At 39.1% G+C, this 23,056-nt stretch overlaps 4 protein-coding genes across 13 annotated transcripts in view; 2 read left to right on the plus strand and 2 right to left on the minus strand.

The window, feature by feature from the left end:
* Window positions 1–6,037, minus strand: part of Pdk1 (Phosphoinositide-dependent kinase 1) — a 289,915-nt gene extending 283,878 nt beyond the window's left edge. The window contains exon 1 of the mRNA XM_071792447.1: window positions 5,897–6,037. The gene's annotated coding sequence lies outside the window, so the exon portion shown is untranslated. The remainder of the gene's footprint in view (window positions 1–5,896) is intronic.
* A 1,825-nt stretch (window positions 6,038–7,862) lies between these two features.
* Window positions 7,863–9,356, plus strand: LOC139821356 (lysophospholipase-like protein 1). The gene is made up of 4 exons (XM_071792358.1): window positions 7,863–8,130; window positions 8,289–8,413; window positions 8,616–8,876; window positions 8,995–9,356. The coding sequence occupies exons 1-4, from the start codon at window positions 8,043–8,045 to the stop codon at window positions 9,217–9,219; spliced, it is 699 nt and encodes a 232-aa protein (XP_071648459.1). The 5' UTR covers window positions 7,863–8,042; the 3' UTR covers window positions 9,220–9,356.
* LOC139821353 (uncharacterized) lies at window positions 9,333–19,469 on the plus strand. 10 transcript variants are annotated; one of them, XM_071792348.1, is made up of 7 exons: window positions 9,333–9,472; window positions 10,319–10,429; window positions 10,955–12,337; window positions 12,668–13,782; window positions 15,032–15,373; window positions 15,872–16,106; window positions 16,170–19,469. In XM_071792348.1, exons 4-7 carry the CDS (start codon window positions 13,704–13,706, stop codon window positions 16,984–16,986), a joined length of 1,473 nt encoding a protein of 490 aa, XP_071648449.1. In that variant the 5' UTR covers window positions 9,333–9,472; window positions 10,319–10,429; window positions 10,955–12,337; window positions 12,668–13,703; the 3' UTR covers window positions 16,987–19,469. The 10 variants fall into 10 exon arrangements, with proteins under 10 accessions (XP_071648449.1, XP_071648453.1, XP_071648448.1 ...); XM_071792352.1 differs by having other exon boundaries at window positions 12,697–13,782; XM_071792347.1 differs by having other exon boundaries at window positions 10,955–11,929; window positions 12,025–13,782.
* LOC139821355 (RRP15-like protein) lies at window positions 19,066–21,031 on the minus strand. Its single transcript, XM_071792357.1, has 4 exons — window positions 20,902–21,031; window positions 19,882–20,353; window positions 19,595–19,814; window positions 19,066–19,367 (listed from the first exon to the last, which is right to left on the minus strand). Coding segments are annotated over exons 1-4 (822 nt in total). The 5' UTR covers window positions 20,903–21,031; the 3' UTR covers window positions 19,066–19,238.
* Between the last annotated feature and the right edge of the window lie 2,025 nt (window positions 21,032–23,056).

A 23,056-nucleotide genomic window follows, 5' to 3' on the forward strand; every position in this document is an offset into this window, starting at 1 on the left:
TAGGTCAGGTCGATTACGTACACCCTGTGTATGCCGCGCCGCCGGAGCGCCGGAGCGCCGTCGCTATTTCCAGCCGATCATCGCTAGGAATGCATCAGCCGCGGGGAATCATCGACAGAACCGTCCGGTGACAATCACCGTACGACCTCGTTTTCGCGAAACCCGACATCGATGACGCCGCCGACGTTTTACGAGAGTGAATCATGCGAAACGCAAACGGCGATTGCGCAAGCGGCGTCATCATTGAGCGCGGAGGCGTCGGTATACGTATATACGGGTTGTAAACAGCGTCTCGATATAGAGAGATAGATAAATAGATACCGATAGATAGACAGATAGATAGATAGATAAATAAAAAAAGGAAAAGAGAGACAGGTAGGTGGAAAATGAGAGACAGGGGGAGAAAGAAGAAACAAAAATCAACCGATATAGAGAAGCACGAGCCACGTCATCGAAGCCACGATTCCCGTGCGTGAAACCGTGCTCTGGACGGCTCTCATCGCGTTTCCATCTGCTCCAATTCGTCACCTCTTTCAGCGTAGAATGCAAATATCCACGGGATACGAGGATTTGAAATCTTTATGGTTTCGACACAAGGGGGGAGAGGCAGAAAATTAAGAAAACTAGAGACTGACAAATTATCAGGTCGTAATTGAGAGAAAAAAATATAGTAAATCTGGTGGAAGTCGAGTCTGCGTCAGTGTTGAGGCAGGGCTGGGTGAATTCGGGACTATTTCGCTGAAGGAAATTAACTAGCCGCGTCGGGAAGGGCATTAAAATGTAATTTAGTATTTCATAAAGCGAGTGATTCTCCGATATAACGGAGATTCCGGCGCAACAATAAAAGAGAAATTGTCGGCTGTTAATCGAAAAGCATCCCGAGTTGGGCAAGTTCCAAGAACACAATTTTCCGTGATCTAAATTCTACATCACATAATCACGATGTAATCTCTCATAACTTAGCGTGACTGCCTGAAATAACGTGCCGTTTCCGCCGCGCACTTTTATCCCATTCTTCTAACGTGTATCTGCTGTTCTTAAGAACGTAATACCTTCTCGTGCAACAAACCTAGACGAGTCGTATGGATGAAATCAACGGAAAAATTGAAGATAACGCGCGGAAAATCATCTTCACGGATCGAAAATCGTTTCCACGCGATCTGGACGATCGTAAGTGATTCGAAACCGTGATTTTCCTTCCTACGTGACGTATTGCCAAACGAAAAAGGATGACCTGTCCGAAATGCGACGGAAGAACGATTTCTTTGTCGATGAAGCTATACTCACAGTGGAATGGCATTGGTGGAATATGCATGAGTGTAATAATGACAGGGTAGACGGTAGAACATCACCACCACGCGGGCAATGGCGATGACTATGTGCGAATGTGCCTTTATATCGGCTGATCTCTCGTCGGAAAACGCTGATGACGATCGCCAGTCCTGCACGCGATCCCAACGCGCGACCGACTATTTTCCCCGACCTTTACCTAAATCCGATTACCGCGCCCGTGCCTCACGTTCGTCAAACCTCGTGGATGTATCCTCTTATCGTTTCAAACGTTAAACGTTTAAAGAGACCTAACAACGCGTGCTCACAGCTCGAATAACGCTAAGAGAAATTAATTAAATTAAATGTATAAGTTCCCAAGTAAATTTTTTTAATAAAAATAATCTATTGAAAGTAATTTTTACATCATGATTCAAATAATTACAGAATTGCAATCTGTTTTAGTTCTTTGAAACGCGCCACTCAATTTCTTTTAACTTAATCCCGTTTTATTTTACATTAATGTCCATTTCTAACAATTTAGATTAACTTTAATCTCGGTTTAACTTACTTTTTATCTCTTTCTAGTTAATATACAAATATACGTATATATAAATGATTATTGTTACATATACATTTTAAATAAAAGTACTTAATTATAAAAGTATTATAAAAGTATATAAATTTACATACAATAATAATGAATTATACATATTTTTATATATTAACTAAATAAAGATAAAAAGTAAGTTAAACTGCGATTAATCTGCATATCGTTATATCTAGTAAAGCATTCGTGTCGATCGCAATTTTTATCATAGATTTAGGCGATTTTAAGTTAATTTTGCAAAAGTTGGGCATTCGATAATCGTGGCGGCATCTACGAGGGGCTTCGCGAAGCGCGGTTCGCGCTGCGATTCCTCGCTAAAAATGTTCGCGCCTGTATTCGAATCGCTCGGATCGAACTGGTTTCGAGTGGAGCCCTCGGATAAACCGGAAATCTTGCTGGATAGCTCGCAGACATTTGTCTAACGTGGTCGCGCAATTTGTCTCTTAATGGCAAACCGGAAATCCCGTACGTTTCGCCGAAGTAAACTAACTGCAATTTCTAATCCAGCCGTACACCGGAGCCGGTGTTTTAAATCGACTGCGATAAATCACTCCATACCGATTTTCCTCCGTGCCGTATAACCACATTGCGATTCTGCGATGGCAAATGCATGCCGAGCGTTCTACGGCGTCTCCGAGGAAACTACGAAGGAATTTAATCACGATATTTGCTCGGGTAAGAAAAGCTTAAGAAACGGAGAGCCCTTCTAGACGGATCTCAGAAACTGATAAATTAAATTCACAGATTAAAATGGATCAACTCTGATTTACTGCCAATTTTACGTTCCGCGAAGAATCGGAGCCACGAAGATGCACATGTGTATACGAAAACCTAGTCGCGTATGAATACAGAAAAATAAACACTACGTAAGCTCATAATTTTCTTCATCGTTGTTTCCAATTTATTTTGCTAAACATCAATTTAATTGATCATTTGAGAGACATTTTAGCGATAGTCGAGGGAAAAAACGCAATTATATTTATTTTGTGTGGTTTCAGGCTACACAGTCGTCCCTCCTAATTATTCCCACAGTGGTCAATCGACCGTTACACGCCTATTAATTGAGGGGTCAATTGATCCGAATTAAGGCGGCGCTCAGCGGATTCAAATTAAGATCAATATCTTAGACCGTAACTGCAACCGCGACAGAGTAATCGTAAATTTCTTATGTCCAAACGATAAAAAACGCAATTTCGCACCTCTGTACGTTCTATACACCCACGATAAAACGCGTTGCTTCAGTATTCCCCAAGAAGAAACCCGCTATTTACATGTGTTTCACGCAAATCTAAATAAACGAAGTCCCATTGACTTTAAAACGGTACAGTAGGTATTGAATTTTGTATTATTATTTTATAAAATGCATTTTTTGTTTAATATTAAATATTGCTAATAATACAAAGTCCCATTCGATTCCAAATATCAAAATATCAAACGAGTCTACAACAATTAACGAATATGTCAATACACTTGACGCTTCCGTTTTATAATTTCAATTTTGAAACTTTAAGGTATATTAAAAAAAAAATTCGCAACGTGTTTCACGCAAATCCAAATAAACAAAGCCATTGACTTTAAAACGGTACACAGCAGGTATTGAATTTTGTATTATTATTTTACAAAATGTACTTTACGTTTAACATTAAATATTGCTAATAAATACAAAGTTCCATTTAATTCCAAATATCAAAATATCAAGTAAGTCTGCAATAATCAAAGAATATGCCAACAAACTTCCGTATTAGAATTTAATTTTGAAACTTTGGGGTATTGAAAGAAAATTGTTGGCTAAAAGTTGTTTTCAAGATGATTTCCAGACAAGGGTGTCGCGTCTCGTGCCTGTGAAGTTGGCATATCGGAGCACCAATCTAAGAATGTACGCAAATTCTTGGCCACAAATCACATCACAGCGCTCGATATCCCCTCGTATTCACCTGATCTGGCTGACATACGTAATAATAATAATATGCAATATGCCCAAAACTCCCAAGCTCCCCAAGCTTGACGACCAATTTTAAAATTTAATGTCTCCTCCGAAAGATAGCCCAGTTTCTCCGCACGAGCCTCACTCGTGCGGGGGATGCAGTTTGGCATAAAAATTTTATGCCAATTTCACAGACATAGATTGCCAGAGGACAGCGTCAATTTTCGTTAATTGTTTATAATATTTTTCTTAGCCCAATTGCAAAATCAAACGCTTGCGATTTTATTGGCTCAAACTTAAAAGTTTCTAAAAAAAAAAAAGATTTAAAGAGCTCCAAGAGTTAAAGAAAAGAATAAGGTACGGTCGCTATGATTAATGAATAATGCCGCGGATGAGTGTGAAAAATGTAGCACATCGACGATGTCATTAGGCGCGACAAGAAGGGTGAACTCGTTTCTTCGTGTAAAGAAAGAAAAACTCGCGGAAAAAAAAAGATTTTAATTTGGAGTTATTGAAATTCTCCGTATATAAATGTTGCATGAATCTTCACGCTGTACTTTCCACCGCGCGGCCTAATCGCCATGATCAACTAATGTAGAGTATGACGAAACCGGTGACGTCACTGACAACGATGACGCCAGCGGTCCCAGCAGCCTCCCGGGGCGCCAAGCGCCGTTTCCCCTGTTGTCCCGCGATCCCGGCCTTATTAATGCTTACTTTATGTCAGACTACTTCGCGCCGGTTTTGCCGCGCCTGTCAATATTGTCGGCGCGCTACATTTATCCAGATAGATCGCGTCTCGACTTTCCGGCGCACGTGGCCGAGCCACTTACAATTAATCCAGCATCTGCGCGTAACAGCCCTTAACAAGAATGTTGCTTCGCCTTGTGCAACATTATGACGCTGTGTGATGCAATCGCGTAGATAGATCGCCATCTGACGTAAGCATCGCGTAATGCCAGCATCATCCGTATTATAGCTCTCGCCTACGTCATACCGCGGGTATGATGTCACAGTCCGGTAGAGAACTTCTGATTACATATTTCGTATAATGCGCCAGGCGTACCTAATCATCGGTATTTATAACGGCCGAGGTGCCCTATCCTAGAAGAAGTATTTCACCGCCCTCGCACATTTTGTGCGACGTTCCTCGATAATTTCGTCATACTCTACATTAGTTGATCATGGCGATTAAGCCGCGCGGTGGAAAGTACAGCGCTCGATATCCCCTCGTATTCACCTGATTTGGCTAGCATACATAATAATAATATGCAATATGCCCAAAACTCCCAAGCTCCCCAAGCTTGACGACCAATTTTAAAATTTAATGTCTCCTCCGAAAGATAGCCCAGTTTCTCCGCACGAGCCCCACTCGTGCGGGGGATGCAGTTTGGAATATAAAAATTTTATATTCACAGACATAGATTGCCAGAGGACAGCGTCAATTTTCGTTAATTGTTTATAATATTTTTCTTAGCCCAATTGCAAAATCAAACGCTTGCGATTTTATTGGCTCAAACTTAAGTTTCTAAAAAAAAAAAAAAGATTTAAAGAGCTCCAAGAGTTTAAGAAAAGAATAAGGTACGGTCGCTATGATTAATGAATAATGCCGCGAATGAGTGTGAAAAATATGTAGCACATCGTCGATGTCAATACAACGATGACGCCAGCGGTCCCAGACAGCCTCCCGGGGCGCCAAGCGCCGTTTCCCCTGTTGCCCCGGGAGGCTGCTGGGACCGCTGGCGTCATCGTTGTCAGTGACGTCACCGGGAAACAGGTGACAGCCGCTGTCAGCGGAGTGACGTCAAGCGGACATCGAACCTCGGGGCCGGCGCGTTTGCGCAGAGCGGCGCGTACGTGGGTACGGGAGATGCACGTACGTGATGTTCGCACGGATGGAAGGCGATGGCCGCACGCGTGAGAAGATTTTTCACGACTGGCGAAGTTGGGGCGATTCGCGTGCGGCGTGACGGCGTGTCATCGCGACGGCGACCGGGGGAGGGATCGCGATGACACCCGATAAAGCTCGCGCCGTGGGTAACCGCGGCCGTCACGTCGCCCAATTTCGTTCCGTATGAAATGTCATGACTCACCGGCGACGCAGAATTGTCGGCCGCGCCTCGGGACAGCTCCCCGCGTCGGCGAGGCCCTTGCCAGGCGATGGTCCCCTCGTCGAAATGCACGCGCACTCACAACACTGCACTCGAATTCGCGGATACGGTCGCGGCCATTTTAGCAACACCGCGACGGAACCGTATGCGTATCACCGCGGCCGCGTCGCGACGCGACGGACATAGTGGCGCAATCTCGCGCGACCGTCGAGAAGACAGGCGCGCGAGCGTTCACGCGACTTCGCTAGATATCGGCGGTCGACTCCGATTCGACTCTTCACGTAATTGCGAAAATAAATTAATTTTACGAAAAGTACAACACTTATAAATCGCGAAACGTCACGTAAATCGAGACACTGAAACGACAAAACACTCGCGGAAACGACGAACGCGCGAATACTCGCGGCCGATATCTGCGATGCGGAGAAAATATATTTGCAATTGCGACACGGACGTTAATTACACCAATTTGAGGCGTGCAAGAACGCGTTAATGCACGACTCGCCGTTAATTAAGTTGATTTTGCGATTATCCCGACACTTCGCGGATGGATAACACCTCCTGTTATCATCGGTCCTCTTGTTACCATCCATCTTGGCCGTTTCGGGTAAGTGCTTCTTGAATTGCCCGGCGAGAGGTCGCTGGTGCGCGGCAAACTTCAAATCGAGCGATCGCGCCAAGCATTGGCGCCAAGCGTCCGAGTGACGCTACGGTCGCGCGTACGTTTCACTTGACGAAACTCTCGCGCTATCGCATCTAATCAGTACAACATGTATCAAAACGGTGATTGTTGTTGACGACAACGATCGCGATCACTGTCAATCGTCACACGTATCACGTACATTTCGATAAACTCGTCCGCGCAATGGAGTTTACGGAAAGTCCGTCGGAGTAATGCTACGATCGCGCGGAGTCCACTTGACGAAACTGTCACTCGCTGGCAAATTATCGTATTATACCGTAATATATCGTGATGTATCACATCCCGCGACGAGGCTACGGCGTACCTGATGATAATTATGCGATCTGGATGCACCTCGACGAGAAAACCACCTGAAGCACCCGCGAGAGCGGTCCCGGCCGGATCGCCGGTCGACTTCCGTCGACGGATCGACATACACTCGCGACGACATACGGTGTTTGATACACCACGACCAAGATATGACACTCTGTACGACACTCGCGATAATCTCTCACGCGCGGGCTCACCTTGGAGCACATCAACTACGAAAATACGGACCGACCCGAACCCGAATCAGCAGCCGTCACGGCGGGTTCGTTACTGACTGGTCTGACTGGAAAGCGACGTTTCGAGAATCGCAATATCGAATCTCGCGACTCTCGAAGTGGTCCGACGCTCGAAGTAACGAAGCGCCGACCAATCACGTCGCGCCCCTGTACACTAGCGCCAGTACATCCATTTTCGAAATTGGCACGTTCATTTTCCGACACTGCCGTTAAAAATTATAAAACATTCTCTGTTGCTTGTTCCCCAAATATTATTCGTTTTGCTTACAAAATTTTTCATGAAGGCCTATTGTCTCGTATTCGGACTTTTAAATTGATAGGAGATACATATCTTTTATTTGAAATAACCCAGACAGTACACATGTCCAAAAGCGGGACATAAGACGTCTAGACATCTTTTAGACAATTAGTTAATATTTATCGATACATGTAAGATATAAATATTTTTTATTGTAATTGGTTGAGGATCAGTTTAATATTTATATCTTATATGTATCGATAAATATTAACTTATTTTATATATTTATATTATATATATTAATGTTAAATATATCTAATAGCCCTCTCTCCCTCTCTCACTTTTTCTCTTCCCGACACTACCGATAAAACATCATTTGCGCGTCCGTGCAGTTTGCAGATGTAGCATGATGTTTTATCGGCAGTGTCGGAAAATGAACGTGGCTACGTAGTACCAATTTCGAAAATGCACTGGCGGTAGAGTGAACTTTACGGGAGATAAACATGCATAAAGTGCAATCAAAACTAATTTGTCATTATAGGCATTGATTAACACAGAATTTACTTCTGTACTTTTGGGGATCGTGATTGATGCTAAAATAAGCATACGAACAATAAGCAATAAATCAGCTCCTTCAAAAGAATGGCAGCGATTGCGAGAATCTCACAAGCGAACGTTGTGCAAGCCACGAGGAAACATACAGCTACTGTATTTTTCTTCCATGGTTCCGGTAAAGTATCAAATAATCTTATACTTGTGTAATATAATAATCTTTCTAATTGTAGTAATGAACGAAAGAATAATTTAAACGTGTAAAATAAAATAATGCAGATTCTTTTGCTGTAATTGCTAATTTCATGTGTGTTTACGTTTACTTTACTTTTGCAGGTGGCACAGCAGAGGATTTAAAAGAATGGGTCGATATTGTTAACAGAGAAAAGCTGCAGTTTCCACACATAAAGTTAATTTATCCTAGTGCGCCCAGCCAGCCTTACACACCTATCAACGGAATGGTAGGATGATGCAATTATGATTAACTCTGGAACACTTGTGACAAAATTATTTATTAATACAGATATAAAACACATATAAAAATATATATATACTTATAGAAATTTTTTAGGTATGTTTTGACAATCCATTAGCCAAAGTTCCAGAGTTAAATTATATCTTCTTTTATAATTTCTTGAGTTGATAAATAAAACCTTGTTATAGATGCAAAATGTATGGTTTGACCGTATAGCGATATCTAATCAAGTGCCAGAATGTCTAGAATCAACCAATTCCATGTGTCAAAACGTGTCAGAATTGATTGACAAAGAAGTAGCTGACGGAATTCCATTTAGCAGAATTGTTCTGGGTGGATTTTCGATGGGTGGCTGTCTAGCGTTACATTTAGCATACAGATTCCGACCTGCCGTTGCTGGCTGTTTTGCTATGTCTTCCTTTTTGAACAAGGGATCTATAATCTATGAGGTAAATATATTTAATAAAATAGGAAGTATTTCACAATTATAGAGCATTGATATAAGTACTTGATTTTAGTTATAAAAGGTTTCCACAAAATTAAAACTCAATATTAATACAATTGCAGCATTTGAAAATGAATCCAGAAAATGGTAAAGTACCACTCGTTCAGTACCATGGTACAGTAGATGCTTTGGCTCCTATTGAATGGGGTGAGGAGAGCGCTAAGAATCTGAAGGATCTTGGAGTGAACGTGAAGTTTATACCGCTGCAAAATGCTGAGCACGAGTTGACCCGTGCGGAGATTAAAAGTTGGAAAGATTGGCTCCTTGATATTTTGCCGGAGAAATAAATTGTTAAATAATAATGTTAAAATCATTGTTGGCGTACTATAATCAAGGCTGTAAAACAAGGTGCACAAGATGTTATATTTGTTTTTATATCTGTTGTTATGTAATGGTAATAAATCGAGTTTTATTACTATAACAATAGCCATATCAAATGTTGAAGGAGTAAATGTAAGGAGATAAATTTAAGAAAGACCCTGACTCCCACGGTGTGACAAGATGAATGCTGTCATTATGTCGTCGTTAAATGATTATATGGTACGTGCATGTCATGAATAATGTTAATTTACAAACTCGATGAATTGGCCCCGACCTTCAAAATATTTAAATCTTCCCACGTCTCGTTAATTCATTTTGTCTCTTACGTAAATTTAATTTTTTTTCAAGCTGCAGGCGATACATTATTTTAAAATTATTTTAAATACACAAAAGGTACTATTTTTTAACGAGTTAAAAAATGTTAATATCGCGCCAAGCTTATAGATTTAAGAGTTAAAAAGACCTATCGACAGATTTAAGATTTAAAGATTTATTTGCTAGCAAAAATGATCGGAGAGTTCATCGTTAAGCGTAATTACGTATAATATTGCCAAAACCGTTTGGACATTGTTCTCTTGCAAATACCTTTATTATTAAATTTAGCTTTCATCATTAAGTAAAACCGGGAATTTGAATAAAATCGATGCTATCCACTTGACCTGCTTTTTACGTGAAACGAACCAGTCCATTGTTGACCACTCGCGTTTATTACGTGCTTTCATTACAGGCAGTCTTTCGCCCAGATCGATCTCTTTTTCGACTTTTACATTATTATTGAACTTATTACATATTATTATACATATTTTTTTAGTGCTAAGCAACATGACGTTCCGTTAACTAAATCCTTAACTAGATTTTTAACTAGATTCTCGAATCCACGGAATTCGCGTATGATACATTTTATGCGAACAAATGTTTGCGAATTGTTTTTTAAATTTTCCCTCGAAACTAGACAAATAAAATTCTTGAGTTTTAAATGTCCAAATTTAATATCCGCCAGTTACTCGGCGATTGAAATGCAATATGCCAGCAGTTTAACATATAAATTGTTTCATTTTTTTGCAGAGCGGATGGGTAGATATATATAAATTGGCGTCAACTTCAATTTGCGTTTGAATGTAACAATCGGATTTTATTACATTAATTTCCCACAATTAAGAAAAGAAACATACTCAGGTAAGTAAATGCTTTTATAGTAATATAACAGATTGACAGCAAATTTGCTCAGATATTGCAACAGATCCAGTATCACCTGTTTTCGTATTAAACTCGGTTTTGCTAGCAGAATAAGCAGCCGATATAAGCAGATGGTCAGCAGAAATCGAACAGAATTTATCATTTCGTAAACATTTAAATAAATAAAATGAAATTTAAATGAATTAAATTTGATGGGATAAATTATTGCTAACTTTATATAGATACTTGTACTTTGTATTTATATGTATGAATATTGATTTTAATTAATTGTTACATTGTTAACTTTGTAGGCACGTGCTTTACACGGCGGCGTATATATATGTATACATATACAAACATTACTGAGTTCAGTCGATTGATTTTATTTTTAACTTTATAATTACATTATACTTTGTTAATACTTTATTGGAGTTTCTAATCGATAAAATTGATAGATCGCGATTTTGAGGACCATCTGATCTTATCCAAGACAAGATCGCTCATATCAAAATCTTCAATTCGCAGTTACATCCCCTACATGGAAATAAAAAACGTGCACCTCCTCGACTTCCCTGCCTTCCAGCACCGACAAGCTAAACCGACGAGGGTGAGGAAGGTGGGATCCGCGCCGAGACGAGTCCACCAGCGCGACGTGTGCGCAGTGAAACGAACGGGGCGAACTGCGACGGGACTGCTGCACCCCGTCGAATGGCTTGGCGGGGTGGTGGGTGGTAGGTAGCCCCACTGGCCTGGCCGCTGGCGTCGTTCTCGCCACCGACGTCGCGTCGTGACACCGACGTTCATGTTTCGTCGTGCTATCGACTCGCGAGAGGGTAAAACACGCGTGTTGTCAATCACGAAAACGCATCTCGCGACGTACTCCTGACGTCGGGATCGATGTACAACGACGAGCGGTCTGTGGAGAACGGGCGTGAAAGGGGAACGAATCGGTGGGTCCCTTGAAGCTAAGAATATCACCGTAGGGTAGGAATCTTTAAAAAGAAAGAAGACACGATATATATATACACGTACGTATGTACGTACACACATTTACACATATAAACATAAAGGGGGTGGTAGCATATTATAAAACGTGGAATCGATACTCGCGATGAGAAGTTCTGCAGAGTGAACGTGTGAACCATAACATTTCAGGAAGAGAAGGGAGCGCGGATGCTCGTGGACGCATGCAAATAAAGTGATTATATGTGGTGGATGTAGCTCGAACGTGTCGCCAAGGGGGTGAATCTGGGTCATCGCGAGTGGATTTCTTCGCGAATAGAACGAAATAGGATTTTGCATTCTACCGAAGGAAACGGATGAGAGTTTTCCAGAGCGGATGCAGTTGAGTATATTACATCGAGTACATTGAAACAGCATTTAGGTCGTCGGAGGGTGGTTTTTATCGTGAAGCGATATAGAAAACTGTTTCAGGCATTCAGAGAGCTTTATTACATCTCAAAATTAAATCCGCTCTAAAACAAATATAAATGTAACACGGTGAGAGGCGTGATGTGTTAATTAATAATTTGTTAATAGTGACAATTACATTTACACGTAATAACATTAATTATCGCGTTCTAATCATGATATAGTATATAAAGAACGCGGGATAATTAGCGGAGAAATTAATGCAGCAAAAAATTGGATCAAGAAGACATTTGTCGAGGAAGCAATTTCTCTGCATCACGTTCTGCAGAGTCCTTTGAGGACGGTGAATAATATCAACGGTAAATAATATGGCGTGTGTTACTCCGCAGTCGATGACGTCAAGGAATGAAAGGCATGTAGACGGTTCGATGTAAAGAGGCTGGGCAACGAAAGTGGATACAACGAAATTTCCCAAAGGACGAGGAACGAATTTCCCAAAGGGAAGAAGCATCGGCAATCGCGTTACAGAGATAGAAAGTGAGAAATAGATTCTCGTAGCGATCATAATAAAGCTTTATCGATTAATCGCTTCGGATTGGGTGCACGTATCTGTTTTTGAACAAGTCTTTTCCGAGAAGTGAGAAATGTGTGAGGCAAATTCTTCATTCATTATTTTATAAGTTTGGAACGAGTCTTTCTCTCAGTTTTTGAAATATTTTCGACATTTATCTTACATGTAAAAAACTTGAATAATAAATCACATTGTGATATTTTAAAGGATGTTAACGAGGAGAAAAAGGAACGTGACGCGATCGATTCTACGTTTTTCGAGAAATTCTTAGTCGCTTTTCTTCTCAATTTTTACAGACGTCTTCAAGATTCCTTTTTATACTTAGGTGACAAATGCGGAGATTTTTTTTTAAGAGAGAGGAGAATCTCCGAACCGATCGTATCGATTTTTCACTTGAAAGACTTTTAACAATCTCGACAAATAGGGCGGATGCCTAAGAAGGGATCCCTGAAGGGATAAATCAAAATAAATCTCAAAGAGAGAAAGAGAGAGGGGTGAAGCGTTCGAAGGGGTTGCGATATATCGAGTGCAGGGTTAACGAGAGGTGCAAGAGAGCCGAGAGAGAAGTCGAGACGAGTGGCGTTCCTCTCGATTGAGAAATAGAGATATCGTCGCAGAAGCAGGTTGATACACACAAAGTGGGGACGTTGTGGAAATGGGTCAAGAGTGTCTCGCCGATGGTAGTGTGGCAGCTTCTACTTAACTTGTCTCACGTTGAATTGTGCTATATCGAACGCTGTAGCGCGGATTAATTGAGAACAGGTCCTCAGGAAAACTGCAAATCCTGACAGTATTGTTAATGCAACACAAGTGAATCGAAATAAGTGTGCTATTATGCGAATTTCAAAAGTCGCGTGATTGCTTTTGCAATCTAACGAAATTAATTAAAGTAAAAGAATTAAATTTTGAATTTCAGAATTAAAGTCAATAATTAAATTAAATTTCAGCTTCCAAAGTAATGCGAATTTTTGCACTCGCTTCCTTATTGTTTTGCGACGGATAAAAAATCCGTATATGGATGTTAATTTTGTAATTAAAGAATTTGAAAGGAGTGCAACAATGCCAAAGAACTAAGTGGTCTGTGCGATTTAATGAACGCGAGATCACCGAAAATACAACGAGAATCACAACGAGGAACGCAAGCTCGATGCGTCGGCGGTGCATCGCACAAGAGATGCGTCGTTTATCGCGGCAGAAACGCATCCGGTCATCGTCCACGTGCTGAAATCCGCGAGTCGTCAATGTGATCGTGTCGTCGCTGTTGTTTCTCTCGAGGAGACATAGTCGTCTCCTCTCAGACTGGCGAATTCAACGAGGCTTCAATCATTTTTTATGGTCTACGGATCGCACAGAGCCACAGAGTCAGCTGCCACCACGGGGATCGCTTGGCTCCACAATATCACCGCTCAAGGTAAATTATCTTTAACGTCTGTTTAATTTTACTTATATAAAAATTGCTTGTGTGTGTAAAGGAATTTTATATAGCAAATCTCATAGATTTTTAACAAGCACGTTGTTTATTCCGTTTTATACATATTGAGAGTATTAAACATAGTTATATTAATTAGATATTGAATTAATAATATACATATTTTTTATCAATTTCTTATCACTTCTACGAAAACATGTAAAATAATGGTCGCGTTATAAATTTTGAAGTTGATGGATTAATTGTAGTAGCCATCATATCATAGTTTAATAATAACAAGTTGCCTACACCATTGCTTTCTCGAGCTATAAGATGGTCAATTTCTTATCAAGTTTTGTCTGTGTTTTTTTAGCGTTATCTTTAATCATACAGAGTGCCGGCCATGGAGATTAGGTGTTGTTGTAAAACTTTAACACGCGAGCGCGCATAAAGATTGATCGACTATGTTCGATGCTTGCCCTACTCTCTCGGTGTCTATGTAATGTATTACGATGATCGCATAAAGCTTTACTTTCACCGTCGTCAAAGGGGAGAAGTATGAAATTCGGCCTATTAGCATAAGAGAGAGTTCACGCATGTAAAACGGTTTTTGTCCACGTTTATGTAATATTCATCGTTATTCATAAGGTATATAACAAACAGGAACTCGAATTTCAAATTTTAATATGTAATTATAGGTGAACAATACATTATATAGTTTAGCTGAAACATTCTTAATAATTTTATTTTAATAATTAATAAAATTCTATTTCTATCTATATTATGCGGATAAAGAAAAAGATTTAAATTAAATGATTCAAGAACTAAGAGAATTCATAGTCTATCAAAAAAATTACAACAAAATTATATAAATTTTTAATAAGTGTTAATTTGTTCAACATTTGCTATGTTTACGCGAGCGTTACTACAAAATTCCGTTTACGCGAAGGAAAGTCCCGTTTACGCGGAGGAATTATCGTAAGTTACTACAGAAGTAACGCTCGCGTAAACATAGTAATTATACGTAATTGAGAGGCAATAATGTATTTTCATTTTAATTCTTTCATCAAAAATATAAAATAATAGAAAGAATGAGAAGATATCCAATCAATCTTTCGTTAAGAAATAACCGATTGTTAAAGATTGTTGAAAAAGAATTTAAGAAATTTTAGATCTGTTAGGACATAATTTTATATATCTATATTCATAAATAAGTATATATTACGATGTAAGGGCAATTATTTAATTGCAGGTGAAATGAGCAACAACGCTGGATTCGGCATCGGCGTCGGCATTCCCGTTTCCAACGGGCCGACCCTTGCGGCCACCCAGCAGGGTCAAGGAGTGGCCGCCCTTATGGTGATGCTCGCCGTTCTGTGCTTCATCTTTGCGTATTGCTGTTGGGGTGCGCCCTTCTGTCGATCCCTATGCAGACGGCATTGTTGCTGTCGCTTGGAAGATCCCGATCCGGATCCACGGTTCGGCGGTAGTGACCAAGCCATGGTAGCGACGCCGACGATCATCCTCCTGCCGCATGGCAGAATGCTTGTCGTCGACGGCACGATTTTCACTCAGTTCCAAACTGATCCCACAGGTATAATTTGGAATTTTGTGCCTCTGGAATTAGAACAGTCACTACTAACAATAAGTAGAGTGAATTGAAATAATAAAATCGGTCATTTAGAAAACAATATGGATGATTAAGTAAGAAACCAAATTAAAGAAATTAAAATAAGAGCCAAATTTATCTGTGAATAAAAGATGATAAAGAAATTTTTGATAGTACGCATATAACAGATACGTTGAGTACAAAATATACAAGAAAAAGCAAACTTTTGCAGTTCTTTATAAAGTATGTATCTGCAATGGAGAAAAACGATCTACATTGTTTTTTAAACGATTGGCAAAATTACGGAGAGTTATGTAGTAAATATATTTTGTATCCTTTGCAATGGAGAAAAACGATCTACATTGTTTTTTAAACGATTGGCAAAATTACGGAGAGTTATGTAGTAAATATATTTTGTATCCTTGCTACGAAATTTTGATAAATTCTTTAAGATAAATAAAATAAATACAAAATTTTTGGCAGGTTTAGACCTGGTGGAACTTGGCGATAGCGTGTTGCGCGCTCAGAGGAATCCGCGAAGCGTAAATCGTCACCAATTACAAAGCAGTCAAGGCAGTATCCTCGAAATGGACGCTGAAACACCTAGCAAGGACAGCTTAGGTTCCGTCGGATGTTTCCCACCGCCTACCTATGAGAGTATTTACGGCAAAGAGGAAACCGACATGCCTCCCTCTTATTCCGACATTCTCTTGCACAGGTACATCATTTTTATATAAACTGGAGAATTAACTGATTATCTTAAATTCACCTCAATCCGTAGATTCGCCAATCTACCGCATGACATCGATATGCACGGCTACTGCCACGACGGCAAGGAGGAGATCGAGATGCAGAGTCTGGACAGTTGTCCGCATATCATTGGTAATCCGCTGAACTCGATGCCCGGATATCACCCTTACGCTACGGTGACAAGTCTGTCCAGTCTGCAGAGCTACCCCCGACGGAACGTTTCGCGCAATCCGTCCATTATCAGCAATCCGCTGGACAACTTTTACGTGGACAACGAGCTCAGTCTCTATCGTCTCAGTCGGGAGACAATGCCGCGGGTCTCCAGTAACGACGCGAACCTCGAAACCTTCCGCGCGTCTCACGATGAGATATCGTTCCGCGTTCCGCTCGACGAGAACGAGAATCATCGGCACGCAAGTCGCAACAATTATCAGGTCGCCGGCAACGAGCTGATGAATACGAGAAATCGCGCTCGCAGCGCTTCCAGGCTGAGCCAGGACAGCCGCAGGAGTTCGTTGAATCGCGACGTAGATCAACATCAGGTTTTCGTCAGGTTGCCCGATCCGGAAGAGATCGAGGCAGCGCGAGACAGACGTGCCGATGAAGATCAGCGACCTTCTCGGACGTACCGCGAGGATCAGAACGTCAGGAATCTACATCTGGATCATCCTCAATTGCAAGACGCGGTCAATTGCAACATCAGTGACGACGATCCCAGATACTTCGCGAGAAACAGGCGACTGGAGAATGAGGACAGGAATGACGACGAAGCCGAGGGAGTTCAATATCCCGACGAGGAGGCTGGTAATTTCGGCGCGCTCGCCGATATTCGCGAGAGCAGAGTGTAATCCGAACTTTTAATTGTGCGTTCGCATTCTTTCGAGCGATTGCTAAAAAGGATATCGTCAGATCCGAAGTGCTTTAAAAGAAAAAAGTGTTGATTCTTTCAAATAAGACATAGTTTAAATTTAAAGAAATATTTATAATAAATAATTTTTATCTTCATCATCTTCATTAAGAACTTGTTGAGAAAGCCACAGCATTCTAATTTGTAATTAATGTTAACGTTCTTCTTTTAATTCCGTAGCAAAGAATTGGTTTCTCTTTGCTCTTTATATCATGCGAATTTGCTTAAACGTTATATAATATTTCGTACGACAGACAAAGAAAGTTGCGCAGAAATTGCAAGACAAATTTCTGTGATGAGTTATTGTTTCAATTATATTTACACATGAACAAGTTGATATGATATCCGGGATTAAAAATTATGGAAATTGAATCGAAAAGTTATGGTTACGACATAGATATTGCATTGTGCAGAAAATATAAGACGATGTTATAATTGTATATGTATATATATATGTGACAATATAATTGTACGTGACAGTCTAGTAAAATTCGTCACACATACACGTACATACACATGGTACATACACACACATGCAGTATTTTTGACAGACGATCGTACAGTATGAAATTGAACAACGATTTTTTCAACGGAATCTTGAAAGTATAGCTCTTACGTATGGTGACTAGAAAGGATTGGAAAGAAAAAAAAGAAAACGTAAACATAATTATAAGTTCTTTTGAGATATGCTGGACGAAAAATATCAAACGGAAATACCAAACAGTTTTTATTCTCTTACAAATTAATACAAATTGTCGATTATGCGATAAATTATGTTACGTAATCGAAATCCTTCTTGATCAAAAGAAAAACATCGATTAAAAGAAATTAGCGAAAGCTGAGCGATTTTCGATGTAAGTTTATGTACGCGAAAAATTGTGTTTAAATCTAACAAACGAATCATAGCAAAGTTAGTTCAGTCCGTCCAGGCTTTAACAAGCGCACTTAAGTTTCACGAGCATAACCGACAGCAATTTAATCATGATTAGCGATTTCCTCCCCCTCGATATTTTATAAGTAAGCTAAGCAGATGCCATAACCATTAAATAGTTGTACCATTAAAAAAATAGTATGCTTCTTATATTATTTATAAAATACACTCTCTTTCCTCACTATTTTTGAATGGTACTATCCATTGGATACATCGAATGATTTTAGTATTTGCGAGAAGTAATAAGACGAACATAAATCTATAGTAACTAAAAAGAAAATGATTAATGGAGGTTTCAGGAACCAAAGAAAGATCTGTATTGAAATTGGGTAATTAGAGATACAGGAAAGTATCAAAACGTCAAATTGTACCAAGCATACTTTTCAGAAAGAGAACGTAACATAACGACGGTTGGCTTTAGATATACTTCTTACATACACATATACGTGTAAGATAATTATAGAAAGAATTATAAAACGTTGTACACACGTTATCACTGTTACCGTGTATCATAAGGACAAATCACTGACCGAGCGGTACTGAGAGAATAAAAATTTTGCATGAAGCATATATAATACTGTGTGCCTTCCTAGTTTTTAGATTGCTAAATGAACAATATAGACAACAAAATTTTTGTTTTACAATAGCTGATCATTTCGACCAAGCTCTTTTTCTTCCTTTGTTTTGAATCTAATTATAATAAAACAATAAGAAACAATTTACTCTGTAAGATATAATGTTATTCTATGGAAAAAGGAATATCTCCCTTCGAATACAAACGATATCAATATAAATAAATGCTTCTCATAACGAGAAACATATCTAGAGTTTCATTGTACATACATATTGTTAATTATAACGAACACCGGATAATAAAACACGGAAGGCCAATTATACGAATGCACAAATTAATAAATTGACAATTTTTTTTAATTCACAATATTTAAAGATAACGCGTCGTTCGATGTGAGAGCGGTCGACTTGTATTCAGCGGATTCTGATTCTCACCTCATGTATGTCTCGGTTTTATACGATTAATTGGAAAGTTGAAGGCTATGAGTAAAGGAATATGAAGTGAATAATAACCCGTTTCGAGGATCCATAGTTAATTCACGAGTCACAATATTTACATGCTTATTCCAAGAACTATCAGTGCAATTGACTATGTACACAAGCGATATCGACATTTTTATGACTAACTACAGTTATCTAAAGAAAGAAAATGTCATATAAAAAATATTCACAGGAGAAAGATGTTATTTTCAATCCACGTCGCTGTCCATGTCCTCAGGAGCTGAAGAATCTTCTTCTTCTATATTCTTCTTGTCCCAGTCTTTCAACTTAGCGCCCATGACAAAGTCATCTCGAAGAACACTCCACATTTTGTGATCCTTAAAACAAACGTATTTCTATTGTTATACACAATTATACATCGCAATGTAAAACAGAATGTACCAATATCAATAAATATAATTATATATGGCCTTGATAAACGCATTAAAATATTTAATGCTTATTAAAAAAAGGATAAAAAATGGTATTACTACTCCTTTTCTACATACTAATGTAAAAATATTAATATCAAATCTAATTTACATGGTAAATAAGATTTACTCACTTTATCTTTATCGTTTGTCTGCCCAACAGGCTTCTCAGATTTAACTGCATTATCAACGGGTATGCTTTTAGTGCCGCCCATAAGGACATCAAGGAAGGAATTTTTGTCAATGCTCTTGAATACCTGTTCGCGTTTTCTTTCTAACGGTCCCGCCTGCGATAATTTCTTTTTAATCTCCATTTGCTGCTGTCTTACCGCATTAAACAGTTGTACGACTCCTCTGCAAAATACATGTATGAAGAATTTATCAACGAACAAAAGACAGAGAAGATTTATAAATAACTTACTTTGTGGCTATCTTTTGCAGCATTCTTTCATGCTCCCGATCTGTAATGGATGGTTTTAATCTGATACCATTCTTCTTCGTTATCCTTCTCGATTTACTCGATGCAGTATTCGCTGCGATATTTGTCTTATCAATAGCTTCTTCCGATTCTGTTTTGATCTCTTCTTTAACGCTATCAATCTCAAAAGAAATATCTTCTTTTCTCTCTTTTACTTTTACATCGCACAACTTCTTTGCCTTTGCCAGTACAAGCGTCTTTTTTCTCTTTGGTTTATTTGTCTTTAGAATCTTTTGCATAACATCAGCCCAGCCTGCATTCGAAGTAGATCCAGCATCATATGACGCCTCGCTCTCCATGTCACCCTCTATTTCTGAACCGTCTGACTCTTTTTCTTCGTAGTCACTGTCATCCTGATTATCGTTCCGTACCAATGCCGCGCCAGCATTGTCTATCTCGTCTGTCTCCGGTTGCACTGCAACGAGATACAAATTCAACTCGGGATTTCATCGAGGTAATTCTCAGAATATTAAGATTGATAACAATTTTGATAGAGATGATGCTCCGTGGCTCCGTGAGATAGCAGTCGACTTTTAGTTGGCGAGTCTCAGGTTTTAGCCCGATCCCATGTATACCTCAGTTTCATACAAGCTTGATAGAATAATTATAAATAAAGGAGTATAATGTATATTCCATAATCTTCAAGGATCCCTGTATCAATGAGAATAACAATTTGATGTGTATAACCTGTGATACTAAGACACTTCTTCTCTATTAGCTTTAATTATATATTAAAATCCATTCAAGTGACTATTTTTTTATTTTATTAAAATATAGATCCCCGAAATGAGTTACCATTCGTGTCTTTCATTCATCCAACCTCCTCTTTGTTCTCCAACCAATCCCTTATAAAATCAAAGGCATACATGGGACAAAAGTCGAAATCGAATGGATCGCTCTCGCATGGAGCCACACGTCTCACGCCTGTATTTATTTAAACAATCTTCTTGTATAGTCGCTTACTTGTAGTCCTTTTCTAATAGTAAAAACGTGGTATTGTTCGACGCACTTGTTCCAGCGGCTCCAAACATAACCACGTGGTCGTGAACTGGAGCCACGAATCAGACGTGTGCTGCCATCCAGCAGAATATTTAACAAATATTTTATTGGTTAACAACGGATAATTCAGTTAGTACGTTGGATAACAGAATTGATCGAGAGTTCACGAGATACTGAAGAGTTCTGTATTATATGGAAAAAAAATTATTATCATAAATAAAATAATTGATCTCTCTCTCTCTCTCTCTCTCTCTCTTTCTTTTTTCAATTTTATGGCTAAAAATATTATATTTCTGTAAATAAACTGTGTACGTTGTTGTAATTCTATGTATAAAAGCATGCAACGTTGCCTCTATGGCAAAGGAAAATAATTGTTGATAACGAGATAAACAATTAGCGCGCGGCAGATATATCTGCCATCGACACCGTTTTGTTCTCTCGTATTATGATACTCCCTCATGTTTTCGACATGACACACTCCAGATTCCAGATATTATTCTATTATATCAACGCGTCACGCGGATTGACGACACATGTCATTGAGAAACGACGTATCGTTATTTTTAGCAGAGCGCACGCTATATAAGAACTCTTGTCTTCTCACGCCGTTCGTTTTCGCAGTTTCGCACGAGGCTACAGACGCGATAATGTATTTGCTGCATGAAATATGCGCTTGTATTTCATAGAAAAATCCAATTAACACGCAATCGTCATAAAAATTGACGTAAAAAGATGAAATCTCAATCAAAATGATATCATCTCAATCCCTTGTCGTGACAATCGAGTGTTACTTGACTTACTTGGGAAAGAAAAGGAAAATGAAATTAATGGTTACGCTTTCCCCCGAGGCATTTACTTTCGTTTACAGAGAATTTATTGCAGCAAGAGCTTTTATTACACTATAATACAGGGCATTATTAATCAAAGAGCAGTGATAAAAACTTTATTCGTAAAACGTATACAGATCGAGACAGAATATGTTAATTTTTGAGCAAATATGATTTTAATCACGGCGTGTTTGCATAGAAATTAAACACGGGAAATCCGCCGAGTTGTAGATATGCAAACACAATTAAATCCGGTTTTAAATCCGCTGAGTTTTCCTTGCATTGTGCGCGTTCGTCAATTGTCTGATTGCGTTGAATCCGGCTTAAAATTGGCTAAATGCACGTTCTCGTTTACCTTGCGCGTGACGTACGACTGGTATTGGCGACTTAGCGCGAATACATATGTTACACACATGTCTTTTTTAATCTCTTTACTTCGTTGACTATTCTTAAAGAAACCGCTGGGGCGGGTCTGCGCGTTCGAGCCAAAGTGAATATTTTGCTCGTAACTGTAAAACTTGCAAGCCTGTTAGAAGATATTAAATAAACGATGTTTGTCAAAATGACTAAAATCGTCAACTACAATGTAGATGTTTCATGAATTTTTTTATATTTTTTTTAATACTTTAAGGGCCGGTTGTTTCAACCTGTTGGTAAACTAACTAATAGTTAAATCATATATGTGTCTTTGTTTTTCCTTCAAATTAAAGAAGGATAGACATATGATTTAACTATTAGTTATATAGTTTGCCAATAGCTGTTGGAAAAACCGGCCCTAAGGTAGTGAAAAATAGCGTTGAATGTGACAAACTCACTTACAGAAGGTATCGAAAAAACGCGGCGTATACTTTAAGGGATATGTACAAATAATTTCTACATCTTCGTTTCGTTTCGTTCTTTTCCTTCAAAAATTCGGAGATATATATGATTCTACTTTAAAAAACCTTACAAAAAATCAAAGAAAGCGCAACTAGAGCAATTCACATTTGTATCGTCTTAACTATTCTAAATTATATATTTTCTTCATCTCGTCTTTTTTTTCTGCATGGAAAATTGGTTTGGTAAGGAAGAAGGAAAAAAAAGGATACACATTGCGTTCTTTTCTCACTTTCATCTCTTTAAAACACATTTGTATGCAATAGATGACGCAAGAACATGCAGTTGAAGCAAACAGATTTATTCCAATCACTCTGTCATCGTTGTTATATATACAAATACAACGCAGAAAAAAATCTGCTCCAGTCAGGTACACCTTCTGCACCTCCTTCTCTCCCCCTTTCTCTCTTTCTCCC

This window comes from Temnothorax longispinosus, chromosome 11, assembly GCF_030848805.1.
Source record: "Temnothorax longispinosus isolate EJ_2023e chromosome 11, Tlon_JGU_v1, whole genome shotgun sequence".
Lineage (NCBI taxonomy): Eukaryota > Metazoa > Arthropoda > Insecta > Hymenoptera > Formicidae > Temnothorax > Temnothorax longispinosus.

Bases quoted from the DNA above. Each gene is read 5' to 3' on its own strand.
- LOC139821356 (XM_071792358.1), top strand. From the start codon at position 8,043: ATGGCAGCGATTGCGAGAATCTCACAAGCGAACGTTGTGCAAGCCACG. The intron at 8,131-8,288 runs GTAAAGTATCAA...TTACTTTTGCAG, and splicing joins ATTTTTCTTCCATGGTTCCG to GTGGCACAGCAGAGGATTTA. The intron at 8,877-8,994 runs GTAAATATATTT...ATACAATTGCAG, and splicing joins AGGGATCTATAATCTATGAG to CATTTGAAAATGAATCCAGA.
- LOC139821353 (XM_071792348.1), top strand. From the start codon at position 13,704: ATGGTCTACGGATCGCACAGAGCCACAGAGTCAGCTGCCACCACGGGG. The intron at 13,783-15,031 runs GTAAATTATCTT...ATTTAATTGCAG, and splicing joins CCACAATATCACCGCTCAAG to GTGAAATGAGCAACAACGCT. The intron at 16,107-16,169 runs GTACATCATTTT...CTCAATCCGTAG, and splicing joins TCCGACATTCTCTTGCACAG to ATTCGCCAATCTACCGCATG.
- LOC139821355 (XM_071792357.1), bottom strand. The intron at 19,815-19,881 runs GTAAGTTATTTA...TGTATTTTGCAG, and splicing joins CTGCAAAAGATAGCCACAAA to AGGAGTCGTACAACTGTTTA. The intron at 19,368-19,594 runs GTGAGTAAATCT...GTTTGTTTTAAG, and splicing joins AGACAAACGATAAAGATAAA to GATCACAAAATGTGGAGTGT.